The sequence below is a fragment of the Temnothorax americanus genome, unplaced genomic scaffold, assembly GCF_048541705.1.
Source record: "Temnothorax americanus isolate GAGA-0224 unplaced genomic scaffold, ASM4854170v1 Scaffold20, whole genome shotgun sequence".
NCBI classification, from domain to species: domain Eukaryota; kingdom Metazoa; phylum Arthropoda; class Insecta; order Hymenoptera; family Formicidae; genus Temnothorax; species Temnothorax americanus.
This window is the reverse complement of record NW_027509339.1, coordinates 2,395,073-2,416,196: the sequence shown is the minus strand read 5'-3', so window position 1 is coordinate 2,416,196 and position 21,124 is coordinate 2,395,073. Positions and strand designations below refer to the sequence as shown.

General features: G+C 35.0%; 1 protein-coding gene across 2 annotated transcripts in view; it reads left to right on the top strand.

Annotated features, from left to right (window-relative positions):
* Nachralpha4 (nicotinic acetylcholine receptor alpha4) overlaps positions 1-21,124 on the top strand; it is a 168,119-nt gene that overhangs the window by 49,814 nt on the left and 97,181 nt on the right. For both annotated transcript variants that reach the window (XM_077406027.1, XM_077406028.1), the window contains exon 3: positions 5,438-5,482. In XM_077406027.1, coding sequence (XP_077262153.1) covers positions 5,438-5,482 — 45 coding nt within the window. The remainder of the gene's footprint in view (positions 1-5,437; positions 5,483-21,124) is intronic.

The following is a 21,124-nucleotide window of genomic DNA, read 5'->3' as shown; positions in this document are numbered from 1 at the left end:
GTAAATAATATAATATACAGTAATGTAAAAAATTTTACCAGATCTGTATATTAGAAATAGTATATGAAAAATCTCTCCAACCGCGCGCTTACATTTACAGCGTAAAACTTGACATGCTCTACTCGTCGCGTGAATATCGCGGAGAAACTGAAAACAGTATAAGAATCACATGAAAGCATCGAGAAGCCTAAAAGCACCGAGTGGATTTAATGCGCCGTTTTTCCACCTGAAACTTTTAAATAAATGAGCTTTCCTCCTTGACCCAAGTTCCTTCTAGATATCCCTAGTGAAATAATTCTCTCTGATGTATTTTTACCATTTAAATAGTATTTTCAAAAGAGAAGTCTTAAAAATTGTACATTTGCCAAATAAATGTAAATATTAATAAATAACGTTAAAAACGTCTCAAAAAATCATTGGTGATTTTTTTTAGTACTATCATATTTTTATATAACTCTAACAGTAAATGTATATCTCACGTGAATAATGTAACATCTCCGTAGTAAAATATTTTATCAGATACGTGGAAATGGTACGTGAAAAGTCTTTCTACTCATTTCCAGCAGTTGATACACATTAAAAAGAAAATTGGATTAAACATTGATCGATATATTCGTAGTGCAGCTTTCCGATCGTCAACATGCCTCTTAATTATTGCGGTTTAATGCATTTAGAGGATCAAATTGCTCGCGGAGCGTTTAAATAGCGCACGTCAAATTCACGTCGGCCGCAACTGGGTACTTTACGTTCGATATGCGCTCATTAACGTGGTACGTGAAACACATTGAGTTTCTTTCGATGAGTATAATCGAGGAACGTTTGGAAGTAATATAATTATATGTTCTGAAACGTAACGCAAATAAATATAGATACGTATATCTAATCGTTATAAAATAGCAGATTAGATCGAATATGTTATCCGCCACTCGTCGGTGATTGCAAGTAACAGAACGAAACATGTGAAAAATTTATTTAACGGTAATACGTTTAATTAAAAATAAAATTCAAGCATAAGCTTTTTACTACGGTACAAGATCCCGGACTTGATAATTATATCCCTCCAAATCTTTTGCGATTAGTATAATAACTAAAAAATTTCAGTTATGAGCAAAAAATTACGTTTCACGTAAACTCGTGGTTGTCACGCCGAAACGTTTTGCGTGTTTCGTGAATATTCAACAATCTTAAATATTCAACGCCGGAAAACAGCATTATTCATCTCTTGGTGCCAGCCGTTCCGAGCATACATCTATTTTTGTCACTCTAATCCTACTCCAATCGGTCATCTTGATTTACGACGTTAGAAATGAAGAAATTATTCTCGGGAGCATTTTGCTATCTTTGTTCTTTGTCATACTGTCAACTTCATAACATTTGCCGTACGTGTGACTTATGGCCACCAATTAATTTCGGATCTCGTTACAGCGCTGGAACTCAGTAAATCTGATTCAGAAATATATAAATCCACTCAATCCAATTAATATTTTACGCTTCGAAAAAATATACATCTTTCATAAAAATATAATTTATAGTTCTCTGAATACGCGCGCGTGCAAACTTTGTACATAAAATACTCTTCTCTTCCGCGTCCACTCAATTTATTTAATTTATACTCAAAGCCGACATTCTTTATGTTCCGCAATGCTACGAAACAATCTATTTATTTGCTGACTGAAAATTTACTTGATGCGAAAAGCTTCAGTTCTGAGTGTTTTATTTCTTTTTTTTATATCATTCCTATATCTATTGCTGAAAAGTTCGCGCAGGTGCAAAACTTATTTGCTACCAAATCGAGTTAAATCGATGTGACAACCTCGAACAGCGATACAAATTAGATCTGCCTGATAACGCTTGTCACTCACTATATTTTACTTTTCCTACGATCGTCTTTCTCATAGCTGCAACACGTTCGCAATATCGCAAAGGCTGGCTGTAGCGATACGAGGAACGCATATTTCTATTTGAGTGAATTCGTAAAAGAACGGACAAAGATCAAATCGGATTTTCTAAAATATATATTTTACGCTAGAGTAATTTATTGTAGTGAGTAATATTAAACTTTCTCTATAGCTTCAACCAATATATTATGACGTATATTTAAAATATACGAAGTTTTTTTAAATTACGTTTTGAAAATTACGTTAATCGATAAACTATAATTGTAGCCAACAATTTTCGTTTCTCATTTCTCACGGGTCACGGAGTCAGATGTCTCCTGCGCAATAATTACCCCGTCTTCATTGTTGCCGTAATTACTAAAAAGCAAAAGCAATCCATCCTTTCCTGAACTGACCAACAGAGCCGAATACGCGACATGCCGTATATAGCGCCCGAGAATTAATTAGAAACGATCGGTTGGCGAATACTCTCTTGCGCGAGAACTCGACAGGAATTTTCAATTTACGATCCACATGGCCAGCACAACGCGAGTCTAATATCCACCTAGGTACCGGAAGCCGTCGCGTATGGTCGAATCAATTAACATATAGCACGCTCGCGCTAATGGTAGCGCGCGTACATTCGTGCGATCGGTAAGGGGCGTCCACTCGCCACCGCAATCAGAGTTTAATTACACATAAAGTAATTTGCTAATTACCTTTCACTCCGCCCGCAATCGGCAATATGTCGCGGTATTGATGCAGAACAGTTCGGAGTTACTCTGATGGTATTTTTCGAATTGTTCACGTCGTGGCTGATCAATGCGAAGAATATCAGCGCTGACTTCAATAACAATTGCTGCTATTACGTCATTACATTATTAGTGTCAGTTTAATTAGGTGATACTATCATAAGTCAAACTATGACATTATTTATCATTAATAAATAATTGACAGTCCACAATAATGTCAATATTAAGTTACTGTATCATTTTATTTGATTTATCATTATTATGCTGTTATTATTAATATTGGCAGGCATTAATACCGCACTAACCAAAAAGCATGGCATTATTAATTGTTATTGTTATCATTATTACCGCTGTACTCTCGACACTGTTTCACGTCAAAATCGATTATTCGCATCAACGAGTGCAGACGTTTTCGCATCGGTGCGGAAATTCGTATAAACAGACAACGCGAGTTTTCCGCTTTCCACGGCTACAATCCGTATGACATTAATTTCGAGCGAATGGGCGAACACGCGCGCGTATATCGGATACGCACAAATTAATTAGCCTTTACCCCCCTGTAATCGCGATAATGCGCATCTTCGCGACGAGTCCTATATAATCTCGCGAAAATTCAATCGATTCGACGGAGTCACGCGAGTAACAATCTGCGCTTGTTATCAAAATGTTGAAAGAAAAGAAGGAAGCAACACATCGTTTGTACAAACAAAAAGTAACGTCGTTTCTCTTCAGCCAGGAAAAATAAACGTCCTCGTTAGCGGTGCATATTTCTATAGTGTAAAAAATATAGAAAATTAATAAGATACATTGCAGAAATGCAATATGTATTAAATTTATTACTTTTTAAAATTGCAACAACGATAGAAAAAATTGCGGATTTAAATAATGCCGGCTATCCGAAAGGGAACGATCCTTTTACATTATTTTGTTTCGTTATCTTATTTATTCTTTTAATTTAATACGTTTCTAATAGCATAATAATTATAAAATTTATGTATAGAATAATTATAGAATTCTAGTATCATGTAATAATTATAGAAGTAATAGACCGAATTGTGCTTTCCGCGGGAAGCAATGCTAATGTTTCTTGATAGCGTCACGATAATACATCCGGTCTTCGTTACATTTACATCCGCGATTCATCGAAACTCGCAGACCAAAGCTATATTGGTATATTATTACATTTGCATATGAATGCAATCTGCCTTCCTATCGCGGAGGATAACTCATCCCAGAGTGAATATCCATTCAATACCGTCCCTCGATGCGACTATGCTATGTTGCGATGATTACCTTGTCGGACACCTTCTCATTGGTGTCACAACGGAAGCGCCCAACATCGTGAATGTATATATTTATTGTATCGACACACAACGGAAATTCATGGCTGTACATAAATTTCCGCGGCGCATTAGCATTGCGAAATTAAAAGAGCGAAAACAACGTGAAAACAACAATATATAATTGCACTCCGCGAGAAGATAAATCATTGACCGGATGTTTATATGTAATAAATATCATAATATATCCGAATATCAGATAATGCAATAATAATACGTTATCAAATTAATAATGTTGACACAATAGAAGAGAAGGTGGTAATATGGAACCTTGCTGATAATATGGAACCCCTCAATATCTTAAAAACTTCGAGCTACACTTTATAGGTGACAGCTGGAACTTGTTTATTAAGTTGCCCTTTGAGCCGTAAGAGCGTTAGATTCACTAGTTTGGCAATAACAATAAAGTAAGAAACACATATATTGTCGATTTCCGAACGTTTAAAAAGTAAGTCAAAACTTTGTTTATTTGTAACCGTTCGTGATTAACAGCTAACGTTTATAGTCAGACACTTAAAGTATATGACGTTATCTAAAAAGAATTGAGAATCTTGATACAGTTATACATATAATACCAGAAATGAAAGAATTAAGCTTATAGTTTACAAGAAATAGCTTAAAAGCAAAGTAAAGTTCAATATTACCACCTTTCTCCTATATAATTTTGATAATAATTTTGTCAATTGCAATAATTATGACGATATCGATGGCAACGCCTACGGTTTTACTAATAAGTAATTAATAATTGTATCTCCAAAAGTCAATAGCCATTGAATCAATATATATCGCAGAAATATTTGAGAATGTACTTGTCTCCGACACACATCGTTCGCATTCAATCAGGATTAGATTTGCTCGCATATGCAAACAGATGAGGGCGCGGATAGATTCCGTGTGTGGTATAACTTGAATTGTGAACGTCGAGGATTCGCGAAATAGCGGAAAGTCCAAAATCGCATACTCCAGCAGTCCATAACTCTAGGATTACGGCTGCAAGTTCCATCTATATGCGCCTGAGCAGCTAACTGGTCCAATTAGTCGAGGGGCGACGTTGAATTCGGAAATTACAATGCACTGTGGGTGACAAGTGCAAAAAGGAGACGAGGAATGTCCTACACTTTCTATCGAGATCCGTTGCCAAGCGCTTGCCAAATAGGGTTGTAAGAATTGTTATTGAAAGTTGAATAAATTTCCAGAGAACGTCAAATAATTTATTTCTTATGTAATAATAAATAATAAATAATTATTTTAAAATAAATCTTAATTGCATTAAAGATTCTATAAATCGATCAAAAAATGTGTATGCTAATAAAACAAATAAAAAAATCTAATACAAATTAAATCAAGAATAATTAAAATAAGTTATATAAAATAGAATATATAATTGCAAACGGATTATCAATTTACGATAATATAATTAAGAAATGTATACTGTTTATGTTTATTAAAAAAAACGTTTTTGTTACAGAATTTGAAAAACCAGATCATGACGACGAACCTCTGGGTCGAACAGGTGAGCGATAAATAATTTTCTTTCAAATATTTAATTCGTAACGCGTACTCCTTGAAACATTTCTCTTACGATTTTGTACAAATGAATAATTATTTATAAAACGTTGGCATTTCTAACGTTATTGCACAACTTTAATAAAGATTAATTTAAATAATATAATTGCGTGATACGACAATATTATTTAATCAGCATTTAATTGCGCGAGTAAAGTATTCACTCGTTTTTCGAACTGCAGCGATACGCGAAGTTTGGTAGAAAAGAAAGACTCAGAAGTGTAATTGGACCGTTACAAACATTAGAAGGAACATTATGGAAGGAGAAAATTAACGAGGTAACCGAAACGTTCGCGTTTGGGAAACAACGGCTGTTTCGCTGCTTCACGTTACACGAACGGCAAATTACTTGTATTATTATACCTGGTATATATACATATATATCTACCGATGTATCTGCGTGACGTTGTGGCCGTTTACCATAAAATACTAGGCAGGATAAGGCAAGAGAAATTAGACAACAGGTAGCGCACCGTCGCGCATAATTGAAGAATAATTAAGGCGTCGATTAGTATAGCGATTACGGTCTGTTTCTTCGGCGAAACGACGCGCAAAGCTCTCAAAACATTGTCGTTAACGGACTTCAGGAATGTCTAGACGTTAACGGTTTCTAGGAAAATGCTAATTGCCTTCACAAAAAGACTATTCTTTTTTTTATACAAGACCTGCCACAATCACCGTGCAATGCTTTAATATTTTGAAGATTATTCAAATATTCTTAAAATTAATCGAAATTAAAAATCTTGAAAATGTCAAGATCACGATAATTTTCAAATTATAATAGTTAAAATTAAAGGTTAATGTTCGATTAAAGTTCGTGTAAAGTTCATGCGTTCATATACTTGCGCTTATATAATTGCGCTTACATATGCTTAAACTTACTTTAGATGATTCATTAATTATTATGAATTAATAATTGAAAACAGTTATATACATCGTTTATCCCGCTATATAAGAGATTTTATAAGCTTTATAAAGTGCATTGTAGTATAATAAACTTTATAAATTGCTATTTAATAATCTTGCATTTATAATTAATTTGAAATACATCTCTTTTCCTCCTTGTTTATCATCACTTATCTAAATAATAAATTCAAAAGTTTAATTAATTGTTATGTATCTGATATTAAAATTAACATTTTTAGCTTCATGATGTCCTAAATTGTATTTTATAAAAATTGTATTTTCTAAAAAAAATAGCATAAAACGCTTGGCAAAAAAATTATGAAAAATAATAACAATAATATCTTTATGAAATTCAATTGCTATAATATTTATACTAGAAAACAATTTTTCTATTACAAAAATTACTTTATTATTATCTATTATCTTTTATCAATGTTTTTGTTTTAAAATGTTTTTTATTGTTTTTATTTCTATGGAGTTTAAATTGTCCACGTATTTCAAACGACTTGTGTAGCTTTTAATTATTATTTCATTGCGTAATAAAGCACCAAAAAATGCCGATAAATAAGCAAAATGATCAATAATGATTCGTTAATGAAGCTTTATTTTATGAGCTTTTTATTATCGAATCACTGAGGTCGCTTTAGTTATCAGCATATACAGCTGGCATTTTTTGGTGCTATATTACGCAACTAAATAATAATTAAAACTCGAATTGTCATAATTCTGCCAGTAAATAAGCAAATGGTCAGTGCAATATATAATTCGATCAATGAATATTTGCTCACGTTCCAATATTTAAGTTTAAGTATTACCAATCATAGCTTATCCAGTATAAGATATACACATAATAATACATAAATCTATAAAATATTTGTTCCATTGATCTTCTTAATAAAGTATCTTCTTAATTTAGCATACATGCAGTATAAACATTTATATAGATTTTATATTTGATACAATATTTCTTAAATGTATTAGCTCAATTGAAATAAATAAAAATATTTTGTCACTCACCGACACACGATGCGCAGCGGCGGAGTTATAACGCAAAAAGGTTGATCTGTAATATGTACAATATGTAAGTTAGAATTGGCGCTCACAATAACTATAACGTTTTAAAAACTAATTGCCATAATAACTAATAACTATATAATTATCTCAAAAAGAGTAAATTTTTATATAAACTTTCATAAAATCTAAATAAAGAATGGAAGTGCGACTCTAATATAAATAATTCAAATAGCGAATCGTATAAATAACAGATACTTACCCCGGTTGCTCCCCGCCGTCGCCCGATGCCTCCCAGACCTCCGCCTCCTCTCAGCCGCATAGTATACATCAGCACAACACTCGCGTAAATACCGTTAATTACAATCACGCGTACATGATTCTCAAACGGGAGTCACTCAATGGAGCTGGAAAAAAGAAATAATCACATCGAGCGTCTCTCTTACAGTATACTTGCTACGACGGCATATCGAGCTTTATAATAATACGAAGGCAATAAAGGCATACTTTTCGTACCGATACGTGAGTAAGTAGTATAATAAAGCAACGCGCACAAACTTACAAGCACAACGCATCCTATACCACAGAAAATAAACGCCGAGCGTTGCGTGCCAGCCGTTACGAAATATTCGATGTATTAATTTTTTAAATACAGATTCCGTAATGTATTCTGGTCTTTATATATCAGTTACCATAGCCTACTACACGCGGCATTCCCCGTTTACCCGTTACTTACATCACACGGATCGGATTTACGCAGTGAGCCGGTCCTACACAGTAAAGTTGTACGTACGTCGGACTTCGCGGCGGAGTCGGGTACTCGGGTCTCGGGTCCGAAGAAAAAGAAACCCACCCCACCTATCATTTTCAAATCGGAAAGTGCGGAGTAAAGTCTGTTCTATACAACCAGATGGTCGGTGCAACAACGCAGCCGATGGCCCAATGAGAGAATTTCTTTTTTCGAGAACGAATTTTTCTCATTGGACCATGCACGCGGCTGCGTTCCGACATCTAGTTGTAGAACAGACTTTACTCCGCACTATCCGATTTGAAAATGATAGGTGGGGTGGGTTGCGTGTATAATTGGAGAAGGAGAAGAATTTAAGGCGATATATCCGAAGAATCAGTGTACACGGGAATCACGGGATCGGGGATACCGCGACGACCTCGACTGCGTTCGGGGAGCGCCGAGCGCGCTATTTGCCTATTCCTATCCTTGTTTTACACCTGATGAGCAAAAGATAGAATGATATGCAATAGCGCGCTCCCTGAACGTAGCCCTCGTTGCGCCGCCGTCCTTCTTCACCTCCACGAGCCTCCATCTTCCTCGACGTATACGTACATATTCGGTGCGGTGCGGGGTGCGGCAGCGGCGCGACATCGCGGCGTCGACGGACAGAATTTAGGTTAGGAAGGCCAGAGCCAGAGCTTCCAGCTTCCAGCTTCCAGCTCTCGCGCGGGGCGACGCGATGTGCCGGTCGTACCGTCTAGTTTAAACGTCGTTGACATCATTATTGGCCGTAAGTATATTAATGAAACGATGACTTAAAATTCTCCATTTCTATCGCTCCGATCTTTCTAGCTCAAACGAACAAATATCTGAGTTTTTGCCTAATCTTACGAGTAGTTCGTATAAACGAGAGTAATTCATGACGCTTGAGTAATTGAGCGCCATGTATAAATGAGTAATAAATTATTGGAAAATGTCACTATCGGCTCGTTCGGGCGTCAACGAACGAATGATTGCGTCGTTGCGCCGCGCGTCGTGCCAGACCTTGACACGCAGTACGCACTATGAACAATGCTCTACCCTGTGAGTCAAAACCACGGTCAAGAGCCGCGTGTGTTAGCCAAATTTCCGTTCCTTATATTTTTGATTACATTATTAAATGCTTGCTGCCTATCTCGAAACGGATATTTATTTATTTTAACTAAAAATCGAAGCTGTAGGATAAGAGAATTTTTAATTATTGCAATGTCTTGTGCCTTATTTATGTATTTATATGGATAACGATCATTTTTTCAATGTATAAACTTGAATATATTTCGAATTGCGTTTTGCATTGTTTTGAATGGACTATCGTACTTGTGTTTTATTTCACAAACTTGTTAGCATCGTCTAAGATATATCTATACCGATTATTTTTTCTCAAGTGTGTAATTAGTCAATCATTTAAATTTTTATATAAAAACGGGTTGAGTAATTTTTATGTAAAAGTTAAAATTTACTAGTGAAATTAGTGATAAAATTTTATTCTAAATTCTAATACTAATTAGTGTAATTATTTATTATATTGACTTTTTCTTTCGATTTTACTAAAAATGAGGTAAATAGTAAAATCAATATTATACTGTAAAGATTTGTACAAATTAATAGATGATATATCGGTATGCGTAATTTGATAACAGGAATTTTGAGTGATATTATTAATCAACTTTGATCATTTATAATTTCGAAACTATTGCGAAATTTTTGACATTGGAATTATTAATTCTAATTATTCTTTATAATGAGCTTTATATTATTGTATCGTGATTTTGTGATATCCTATATATGTACCTACAGAACGTTATATTGAAAGAGATAAATCTCTGGAATAAATTTTTATATTACATTTAATTAAGACGCGACTCACGCGACAAAAATATTTGTATAAGCATATATATAGTTAAAACTTGGAGGACAATAAAATTAAATTACGGGGTATTAGGGAAATTTACGACAAATAATAACGGTCGCTTAAAAAAAAGGAAGCTTTTATGTTACATAGAAAACATCGGAAACCAAGATTTTGTTATGTAGATTTTTAATTACAATTAAAAGAGATTGCATTCGGCAATGTTTTAACTTTATAATATAGTTTTAGTTTAGAATCTATATTCAGTAAGATAAATTTTTCAATATTTTGCTATATTGAATTACTTCTGAACTTTTGCCAGGCGCGGCTTAGTAAACTATTATATTTGTCTTCAAAAAGGCCGTTAACATCCTGACAGCTTTATATATGCGCTCTCTCGATTACAACAAAATTCGCTCATGCAGAATGTTCCGGAACAAAACGCGGTTTCGACGTTGCATCGCGTGTATATATAGTTTCATAGTTAAATCCGATAAAATCGCGAAGGTATACCCACGTATGTCGGTCCGTCGAACGACGAACGTTAACTCGTCGCGGTACGAAAACGATTCATATACTTTCATACGCGGGCCATACGGTCCGCGGATCGCCTGGTTCGGGGGGACGCAGCCCGTTTGCAACACGAGTTACATTTCTGTCTAAACGCGTGTTGTACCTACGTGCACATGGCAAAGCATTCCCGGCGCGTCTCGCAGAGCGACGTGCCATCCTTCAACGTCGAATCCGCCCTCCACCCTCGCAGAGCGACTGGCCGCCAACAACCTCGCCTGATGCTGTTAGTGTCGGCGCGCACTACTTGTCACTCCGCCTCGCTCAGGCTCATCCATACCGTGCCTGTCGTTATGTCGCTTTTCATTTTCAATTATTCTTTAGTTTAGATAGCCGACAAATCTTTATCGCGCAAAATATAATATGAAAAACGCATGGCATAAACAGTTTTTTTTTTATACGAGATTAAAATATAGATCCGGAAATTAATAAAGCGTTATTAATTTTGAACAAAAATTTAAGTGGATATTCTTAATTAATGATTATGAAGATTATAAAATTAGTCATAATAATGCTATATATTATGCAATATTACGGTTTAATATATTTATGCATAACTAAATATTAAATTGTCAGGGAAATTTTTATTTCGTTTGATGGAAAATATATTTAAAGTACTTAGTGACATATTATTTTATTAGGAAACTACATTTTAATTTAAAATAATATTAAACATAGAAACATTTATAATTAACACAGAAGTTTCAGCTAGAAACTATACTAATTTCTAATAGAGTCCCTGATACTTTTATGTACATAGATATATAACCATGTAACTAATTTGCTTTCAGTGCTACATGCTACGCATGCAGTGACAACGAAATTTGGGTTTCTGATGTTATCCATGTAACATAAAAATTTTTTTCTTTTTAAAACGTCGGTATTATTTGTCATAAATTTCCCCAACATCTCGTAATTTAATTTTATTGTCTTTCAAATTTTATTCTGCACAAAAATTAATATCTTTTTTTAGAAAATGTAAAAAGAGATGAAAATACACTGCATCCAAGTGTGTTATTTTTACACGCATAAACGTTTAAAAACGACACATTTGACTAAAGCTCTTTTTACATGTTTCTTGCGCGTTAAATTATGTCGTTTGACACGTTTATTCGTATTAAATTACAAGTTAATATACGTTCAATTGTGTTAAACGATATAATTTAAAACGGAAAGAAATGTGTAAGAAGAACTTTAGCTAAAATAACACACTAGGACTTGCAGTACAGGAGAAAACTTGAGCATTAAAAATATTGTTATTGTACTTGTTTACGAAATTTTATTTTGGTTTAGCTAAAAAATGAACAAATATCGATGCTATTTCACTAGCGATTGAAAGTCGAGACATTTCTGTATATAGTTATAAATCATCAAACGATTGTGTTGATTTCTTGGCTAAAATTTAAATTGTAATTCTCAGATAAAATTTTTAGACTTTACGCGAATACGCACAATTTCTCTATTTTTATTAAGGTCTTCTGTTTGCGGAGGCTCGTAATAAAAAGTTTATTTCTTTTTCTTATCTTCTTACGCGCTCATTCCTTTCCGTCTGTTTCATTGTCCATGCTATGCGTAAAGATAATAAAGTTTCATACAGAATAGGTTCGGCATACAAAGAACCATCGCGATAATCTGCACATATAAAAAATCTGATTATGCTACAAGATTTCGCAGAACAAAAGTATAAAACATGAAAAAGTATTTGTAAATGTACCGTCTAGAAAAGAAAGGGTAATTTTCTCGTATATACCATTTCGTTGTACTTCACGATTCTTAAACTTTAGAAATATTGACATGTCGAAATATCGAGAGACTCGTCACGTAACATTTCCTGATATGTATCACAAAGTTTCTTACGTATATAAATACGGGAAGGCATGGCGGTACCTGCGCGATTTATTCCGACGAAATGGCGAAATATCTGAGGGAGCTTTTCTCGTACGTTTTGAGTTACCAGTTTAATTTTGCCGTAAAATCGACCGCGTACATATCGACAAATCCACAAGCGAAATTACTTTTCCTTGCTTGAGTACGAAAACGAATTAAACTACGCAACGAGATGGGAATTTTGCTTAATTATATAAACAATGGGATTGCTTTAAAAAAAAAGGAAAGGAAAGATATTGCAGAACTGTTGAAACGCAAATATGTCTCCGCTTTTAATAAAGCAGCGCATCAGCAAGAGAACTGTAAACGATTAATCGATCGATTTTATTGTTAATGGAAATAGAATGATTGATAAATTGTGCACAAGTATCGAGCTTGACGTGCGGAAATTTCGTTTTAATTTTAGGATGCAATATTTTTACGTCGGCATACTCGCGAATAATTGAGCAACATGAAATATTTGATTAATCGCCTATTCGATAATAGAACGATCTTTATCTTAACCGTTCCATCTTGTATAGATATATCTATATTGTATGATATATAAATTTATTTCTACATATATTTATAAAAAGAGCAAAAAGACGTTATTAACTTTTAATCAATTTTCTTTCTTTCAATTAATTCCAATAATAACGCACGCTTATTTTCGAGCTATTATTTTATATATTTCTCTTTCAGTGCTTCGTGAATTTGAGTTTTCTGAAAAGAAAATTATATTCTGGCTTCTGGATTTTCCGTGGTGAAATCGATATCTCGAATAAGAGTGAAGGCATATCCCATAACAGAACTTGTTTTTTTGAACGGCTTAGACAGACGGTAGCCAATATGTCGAAAATAAATTGATATAGCGACAGAACGTCGACAATCCTGTTATCTACAAATACCTTGTTCACACACTCTCGCCCAAACTTTTTTTCTGCTTTTTTCTTGACGCTCGGATATCACTTACTTGCTCATCAGATATTATATTTACTATCTGTTCTTATGTTTCATTCGGCTATGTTTTTTTGCTTTCAGCAATCAAATTTTTCTCTAATATTTAAAACATTTTTATATATTTTTGTTCATACAATAATTAATAGGTACAGCTCAATTATTTCATTATGTGGGAAAAAAAGGAAAAAACCGATGAATTGCAATTGTGAAGTCTCTTTGTAAATGCGAGTGTAATGAACGGCATTAATATTTTTAATTGCACATCCACTTCTTTTCCTTGCCTTCAGCGATTTTTAATATTAAATGATCCTTCCTTATTTTATATCAAGGATTAATTAATATACGCTTCGCATTTACTTCTTTTTCCCTTTATCTTCTTTCTCTCTTTCTCTCTCTCTCTCTCTCTCTCTCTCTCTCTCTCTCTCTCTCTCTCTCTCTCGCAGCCCCTTTCTTTCCCATTTTTAATATTTCCTCCTAATCACGTATCGTTCATTATTTATTTTCCTCTGTCTTCTGTTCACGTTTTTATGTATTCGATTTAAATTTGCCTTTATTTTTTTCTCCGCTATTTTCTAGCCTCGTATTTCTTTATTGTTTTGCTTCCTCGCCCATTACATCTCTCTTTACTGCCACCTCGATTTCCCTTCTTCTTCTTCCCTATACACTTAATCCATCGCTCACAGTTCCCGCTCTCTTTTTCTCTTTGTCTCTTTTTCCGCTCCATTATTTTCTTCTCGTTCCCATCGCTGTCTCTCCTTCGCTTTTCCTCCTCTTTTTTTTTGCGCTTTGAGGTCGCTCGCTCTCATCAGTCTGGCTTTCGATTCTCCGTGTCGATACCGAGTAACAAAGTTAGCATGCCGACAACGCATGTTACGCTTCAGGTGACTGATAATCTTTTATCCTTTCCGCTTCCTAACCCGACGTCGTTGTATAAATAAATCGGGTTTCCCAAGCGAACGGCGAAGACTTTCGCATTTCGACATCCTGTTACCGCAGGAAGCCCGCGTTCGCCGGAAATGCGCGCTGTCTACGACGTACGCGCCGATATATACACCGACCGCTTATCAATAAATCAGATTTCTCAGGTGTTTACAAGATTTCCGCGACGCGCCAAGTAAATTTTCTCGCAACGTTGAGCAAACGTTGTTTGCGAGCCTTGCAAATCTTTTCTCGATATACGCATGATCTCTCTACCTCACAACGTAATTTATCCGTTTGCTATTGATTTATACTTTCTCTTTGGAAGGAATATTCCAATCGCAAAATGTACCCTTTTTTGTTTTAGTTCGGGTGGAGTATTGAACAATGCGATTACAGTCACGTTTACAGAACTTTGCGGTTTTCGATACACGTGTCTCGGTAATGTCTCGCGAAGGAGATGTCGAAGTTAGCTTCCGCGTTTTCCTCGAAAGCAACGCCTCCGTCATGTTCGCGGACGAGAACTTCGATCGTCGTATCAACGTGCACCGCGAACCAAAACGGTTATCGCCATCTTCTATGAAGTCGACTTTTACGACGGCACGTTTGCCTTCGTGCGAAACATCGACTTTTAGCACGCCGTTGACCGAGGTGTTAAATAAAACAAGACTTTTGTCGTCGAACCACGGGGGAGAACTAGTCTAGTTAGCTGAGCGCAAGCTTGCTCCCTGTTTAAACTTTATGTAGTTATGGGTTCTTCCGGGATGCGTAAATATAACTTTTTCCGGGGGTCTCTCTTGCGCGACTAGTTAGAGAGTTAAGGAACTTTCGAAAAGGAGCGAGGCGAGCTGCCGCGCAAGATCGGTCATTTGTCTCGCGAACGAGATATCTTTTTATTTCTAACTGGATGGCGACCAATACCTGCGAAAACATCGCAAATTATTAGCGACGTATCAATTTGCCCGCGTAAGCCGTGTTCCTCGGAGCCATTTCTCCTTTAATCGGCGCGACGTAATATCACTGAAAACGTCACTTATCAGGATTGCTTTTTAACTTCTCAAGACTAAACTTTGCAACCTCGCTGACTCGCGCTCCTCTCTCTCGAGATCGCTGATTCAATTCGCGAACCGGCGAACGTTAATTGCCGCGTCGTCGCTCGAAATTCTCGGTGGAGCTTCTTCGAAACGAGAGATTGGTTTCGCGTAACTTTTCAGGCGAATGCCCCACCGGACTCGGGGGGGGGGAGGTGAGAGAAGGGAGGGAGGGAGGAAAACTGCATCGTCGCAGAGGGAGAAGCTGCATCAAGAGAGGTGCTATCGACTCCGCTCCCGAAAACAACCCCGACATTCCACCCTCTCCTGCTAGTTTCCCCTCTCATCTCACGATAAAGCATAGCGAAAAACACATAAATCTAAACTTCATTTACGTTCGCCAATGCCGACACAAAAATGCAGCTCGCACATAAACATTTGCTCGTACTCGCGCTTGAATTTCTTTCTGCTGATTGCGGCGACATGTAATCGTCGAAACAATTCTCGAATTTATGCGACAGCTTTTTTCTGAGATTTTGAAGGCGGACTCGTAATAAATGAAACCAGATTAAATTGTCCACGTCAAAATATTTATATAATTAATATAGAGTAGGAAACACACACAAATAACTTGCGAAATTAAAAAATAGGCATAAATACCTAACATTTAAATTTTATTTTGAATATATATGTGTGTGTGTGTGTGTGTGTGTTCTGATTTAATTTTTTAAATATATTTAGTTTTATATTGCATAAAATTTGACTCCAATCTGATTAGAAATTTATTCAATCATTCGATATCGATTTTTTAATTGTGCTCTAATTTTGATTAAACCCGAAAACTTAATTAACCGCACGGGACTGATATGTCTTTGCATCACTTGAACTTTTGAGCCAATCGATTGAAGTCGACATAGACAATTGTTTTAATCAGTAGCGGACCAGCCACTAAAACGTTGAACTCTCCTCAGATCTCTCAATACTCTGATTGAATCCTGTCTGGAAGAAATTCTCATTGGGTCCCGCACCATCTGCAGACTCGCTGCGATAATTGGCCGCTAATTAACGACCGCGGGGCAATCGAATTTTCACGAAGTTTCATCTCTCACGAGAGGATCTCCTCGAGCTCTCTTCTCGAACAAAATTACTCCCACTGTGTTCTGCAAGGAAACCGAGTCATATTTTGATTGAATTTACCATACAGCCAATTACAAAATTTTCTTTGCGTCGTAATATCCGTATCTATGTTACGAAAAAGGCGAAATGTATGTTCCGCCGTATATATAAATCCTAATTCGTGAAGTAGAAATTTCTAACATTAAAACGCATTTTAATATCGCGCAATTTTCGATCAATTTAGAAAATGCTTGTGTAGATAGAAGCATACAGAAAAATATGTAAGTCTAATGATTTTGACAATGACTTGAAAATTTGACTCTAAAAGAAAAGATACACGCATGAAGCAATAATAATTTATAATTTAACTTATGTTTCGGAATGTAACGTGGTTTAGGTGTTACACAAATATTTCCATCGCGTTGCTCGCGTGCATTTTCCAACTGCGTTACATAGCGATCCTGGCCGCTGGAATTTTAGGAAGCACATTTACCTTTTGGACGCGTCTGATGCAGCCGCCGAGTTTCGCCCATTTTCCACGCGCGAAAATGCTAATATTTATATACACAGTTGCCATAAAACTGCTTTTTCGCACGGTGCTGTCTAAATACGTAATTTACGACCAGTTCGTAGCAACAGCTACATAAATGGTGAAATTTGCGAGGATTTAGTTTTTAAGCGTTAATACGTGGTGACACTGTGTCCGTGTACTGTCATATTTTTTCCAAAATTTACTTGGAGTAACCTGAATTTTACAACGAAAACAAGTAAAATTTAAAACGAAATTAAATAAATTTTGTAATGAATTATTTAATGTTATTAATTTTTAACATTGTTACTTTATATTCATTAATACGGATATAATAGGAAAAAGAGAGCAGTGTATATATTGTAACTGTATTTCTACAAATTTATTTATTATTATTCTTGTCGATTATTATTATTACTTTGAACAAGCATTTTTGCAGATTGAAAAATTTATAAGAGGATTTTATTTTCGAGTTAACACTATAATTTTCTATCAAATGTCAATTTTCAATTATTTTATCAATTCCGCCAGTTAAACAGTTAAAAAATTGCTTGCTATACATGGCTCTGTGAAAATAATTTACAAAAATAATTTAGCGCAAGTATTCTTGAATCTAAATTTTTTTCTTCATTTTTTTACAATTTTTATAACTGATCTTTTTATGTCTTTTTCTCTCGTCTTTTTTTTAATCTTTAAATAATATACAAGCAAAGGTAATTTTTTAGAATAGTGATGAAAATAATTTCTTAGACAATTTGATTTGGTATTTACAATCGCCCATTTTACTTTCTTCTTCGCGCAACACATAATCGGTTTGATTCTAAGAACTTCGTAATGTACAAGCTCGCAAAGGCGTAAAGATCGCGCTTTGTTATCTCGGGGTCAGTCGGCCTGCCAAAACTGAACTACTCAATCCTTTGTGCTTTGTTCCTCCAGCTTAAAGAAGTTCTCAAGCTCAAAGAAGCAGAGCCACGATCAGGTTGTGATTCAAAGGCTACTAACAATAAACAAAAATAGAACACGATTTATGTGATAGAATTTTGCAGTGTTTCCGTACATATGTATATTTCAACGCTGCAAAAATTTCGAGGCAGATCGTTTCCTTTCCTTTCTTGTTATCGAGAAAATAGTTCGCTCGAGATACTATACATGCCGATGAATCCTTGCTCATTCTTCTTCTATCCTGTTGTCCTCTCAACTTTTGAGAGGACAACCGATAGGTTTCTCCGAGAGGTTATCCTCTCGAAGGCTACTTGCCTCCCTCGAACAAAACCCATGAAATCTCGCGCAATCCCAATGCACAAAATTTTCTACTTCGATATTTTTTGGCATACAGAACACGTATGTTTCCTCCGGTCGCTCTCCTTGTAATATGCGCGCATGTACTTGCAAGTGTATGCTTATGTATGTACACGTGCAAGCATGTCCGGGCGCAATGCGAGTGGAAACGCCGAGGAACGAAAGGATCGACGAATGAGCGAGGGAAAATTGTAGACTCAATGGGGTTGATAACCCTTGCTCGGCAAAGAGAGCGACTGCCGTCAGCTCTTTCATGATCGGAATAGTTTTTGCCGTTTGAAAGCTTAGTTCTTTTAGGACTTATTTTAGATAATCTATAATTCACAACAGAATTCCATTTACGATTTTATTATAATGCGATATAATAAAGAATTCTCATAATTATTAAGATTTAAAAGAACGTTATGAGACGTATATTTGTCAGCGCTTTTATGTTGCTGCTCTATGCGTAATAGCGACAAGAATCATTATCGCGCGCACCTTTCCCTTATCTTCTCCTTAATTAGTGAAACGTGCATAAACATCGTACAATCGATCATACTGACAGAATGCTTAACATGGGTGTAACGTGATGCGTGCAAAATATGAATATTTACTTAACGACGACCCAGATGCTGGTCCATAAATCAACGTACTTCATAATCTATACAGACCCTCCAAATACATAAACCGTATAACGAGCAGTTGCGTCGTACCGTGTATTAAATATATTAATGGCGGTATTAACGCAGGGCGTAAAAATAATTTATGGTACCGCGAATGTCAAACTCTGGAGCGCGTGCCAAATTTTTAACAGCGAAGGCACATGAAAGCGCGTTAGACATAAATATGACGTATACCGTGTCCACCGGGTTTTTCTCTCATCGTGAAATTATTTTTTTTAAACAATTTAAAAAAAAACATCAATTTTTTTAATACGGAGATATTTTATATCCCGCATTAAATTTACCTCGTATATAAAAAGATATCGTTACTTTTATAAGTAGAGGAGTTATTGAATAATAATAGAATCTTTTTATCCGCGTGACGCTTATAGTAAAATATTTTCTTTTACTATATTACTTGGCAATGTTAATTAATCTTTTTGAACAGAAATTTAGGCGCAAAAGGAGGCTGCGGGGATAGGTATTTTAACCAATGAATTTTCACGTGATTTCGAAATCTGCGAGCATCGGTGACTGAGCACCGGGTCTATTGAAATAATTGATCCATAGATGAACTAATTACTAGCTATGATGCTTGAACCGCGGTTTACATTAGCGATGGCACAACAGCGCGAAGCCGCGAAGCTTGAGGATGTATATGTGCACGCATAACGTTGATCCGTCGAGTGCCTCGCGAATCTATGTGAATGTTTCCCGTAATTAGGATGGCTGATGTCGTACGTATACACGTACGCATCAATGTGTCGTGATTAATAGACATGTAAATATAGCCACAACCCTCAGCTATTTCCTCCCTATTTTGTGCGAAGCAAAGGATGAATTTCATATCACAATAGTTTCCTCTCTCATGTTCAATTATTACGAACTATTTACAAGATAATTCACGAGCCATGTAATGATGTAATCTGTTTTGAAGATGATTTATTATATTTTTATTTTTTATTATTATTTATTACCCTCCATTCTATTTTCCCCAAATTTATTTATTCTGAATTCTGATTCTCGTAGACGCCTTGAATTAGAATTGAATGAAACTAAAATGATAATATATGTCTCGTTGCCGGATATTCAAATCAGTGATTAATGATTGTAATTATATAATGAATAATCACAAGCAATGAATAACAGGAATATCTATATTTGGTTATTTTTATGATTTATTAATCATTGTTTGATGAATGTGTGATTACATAATAATTGCACAATTAATAATTACAATTACTAGCCAACAATGCTATAAAAATTCGCTCATTTAGAAATTGCGTTTAAAAAACAATTGTGACTCGTTATCTAAAGTAAAATTTCTATTTCCATTTGCATAATACTCGATTATAAAATTATTCAAATACAAAATTGTGTCATGAAAATCACGCGTTGTTATTATTATGCGATAAAACTTTGTGCAACGATGTATGATCAACTGGAAATGTCAAGAAGAGAAACCAAGCATGAAAACGTGAGGCTATTGGATTTTCACTTGACGCCTTTCCGGGATAAATTCGAATCTTTTTTGGAAGCATGCGCGCGGCGTATGTCCGGCAAAACTGTCTGTACACATGCGTGTTCACGGAGGAAAATATTACGTGACTCGTATACAGATTATATGATATTTCGTATGATTTTTTGGTATCAAGCGAAAACTTGGAAAACTGCTTTGTCGAAAAGAAATCAGTTTTGATGGGTTCAAAATTTTTTCGATGAAAATTATTAGATAAATATTTCACAAAAAAAATATTTTAATCTTTTTCGGTATAAATTATATAAAATATCATTTTATAATTGATTTGTTTTATATATAATTTAGAAATATATTATAACAAAACAAAATAATATATTGTAGATGCGTTTCTTATTTTATTAATTAAATAACAAACCTTAAATATTTAATAAAATTAGATTTCTCTCTCTCTCTTTCTCTCTTTCAAAATTTTAATTCAAGTTTTAATTGAATATTTAATGTTAGAATTATATAGATTATAAGGAAATTGTAATAGATTTTAGTTTACAATGACAAGGCTATATTGCGAAAAATTTCTGAGTACATTGGTATTACACTGATTGAAATCCTTCACAGACAAATGAACGAAAAAACGTAGAGAA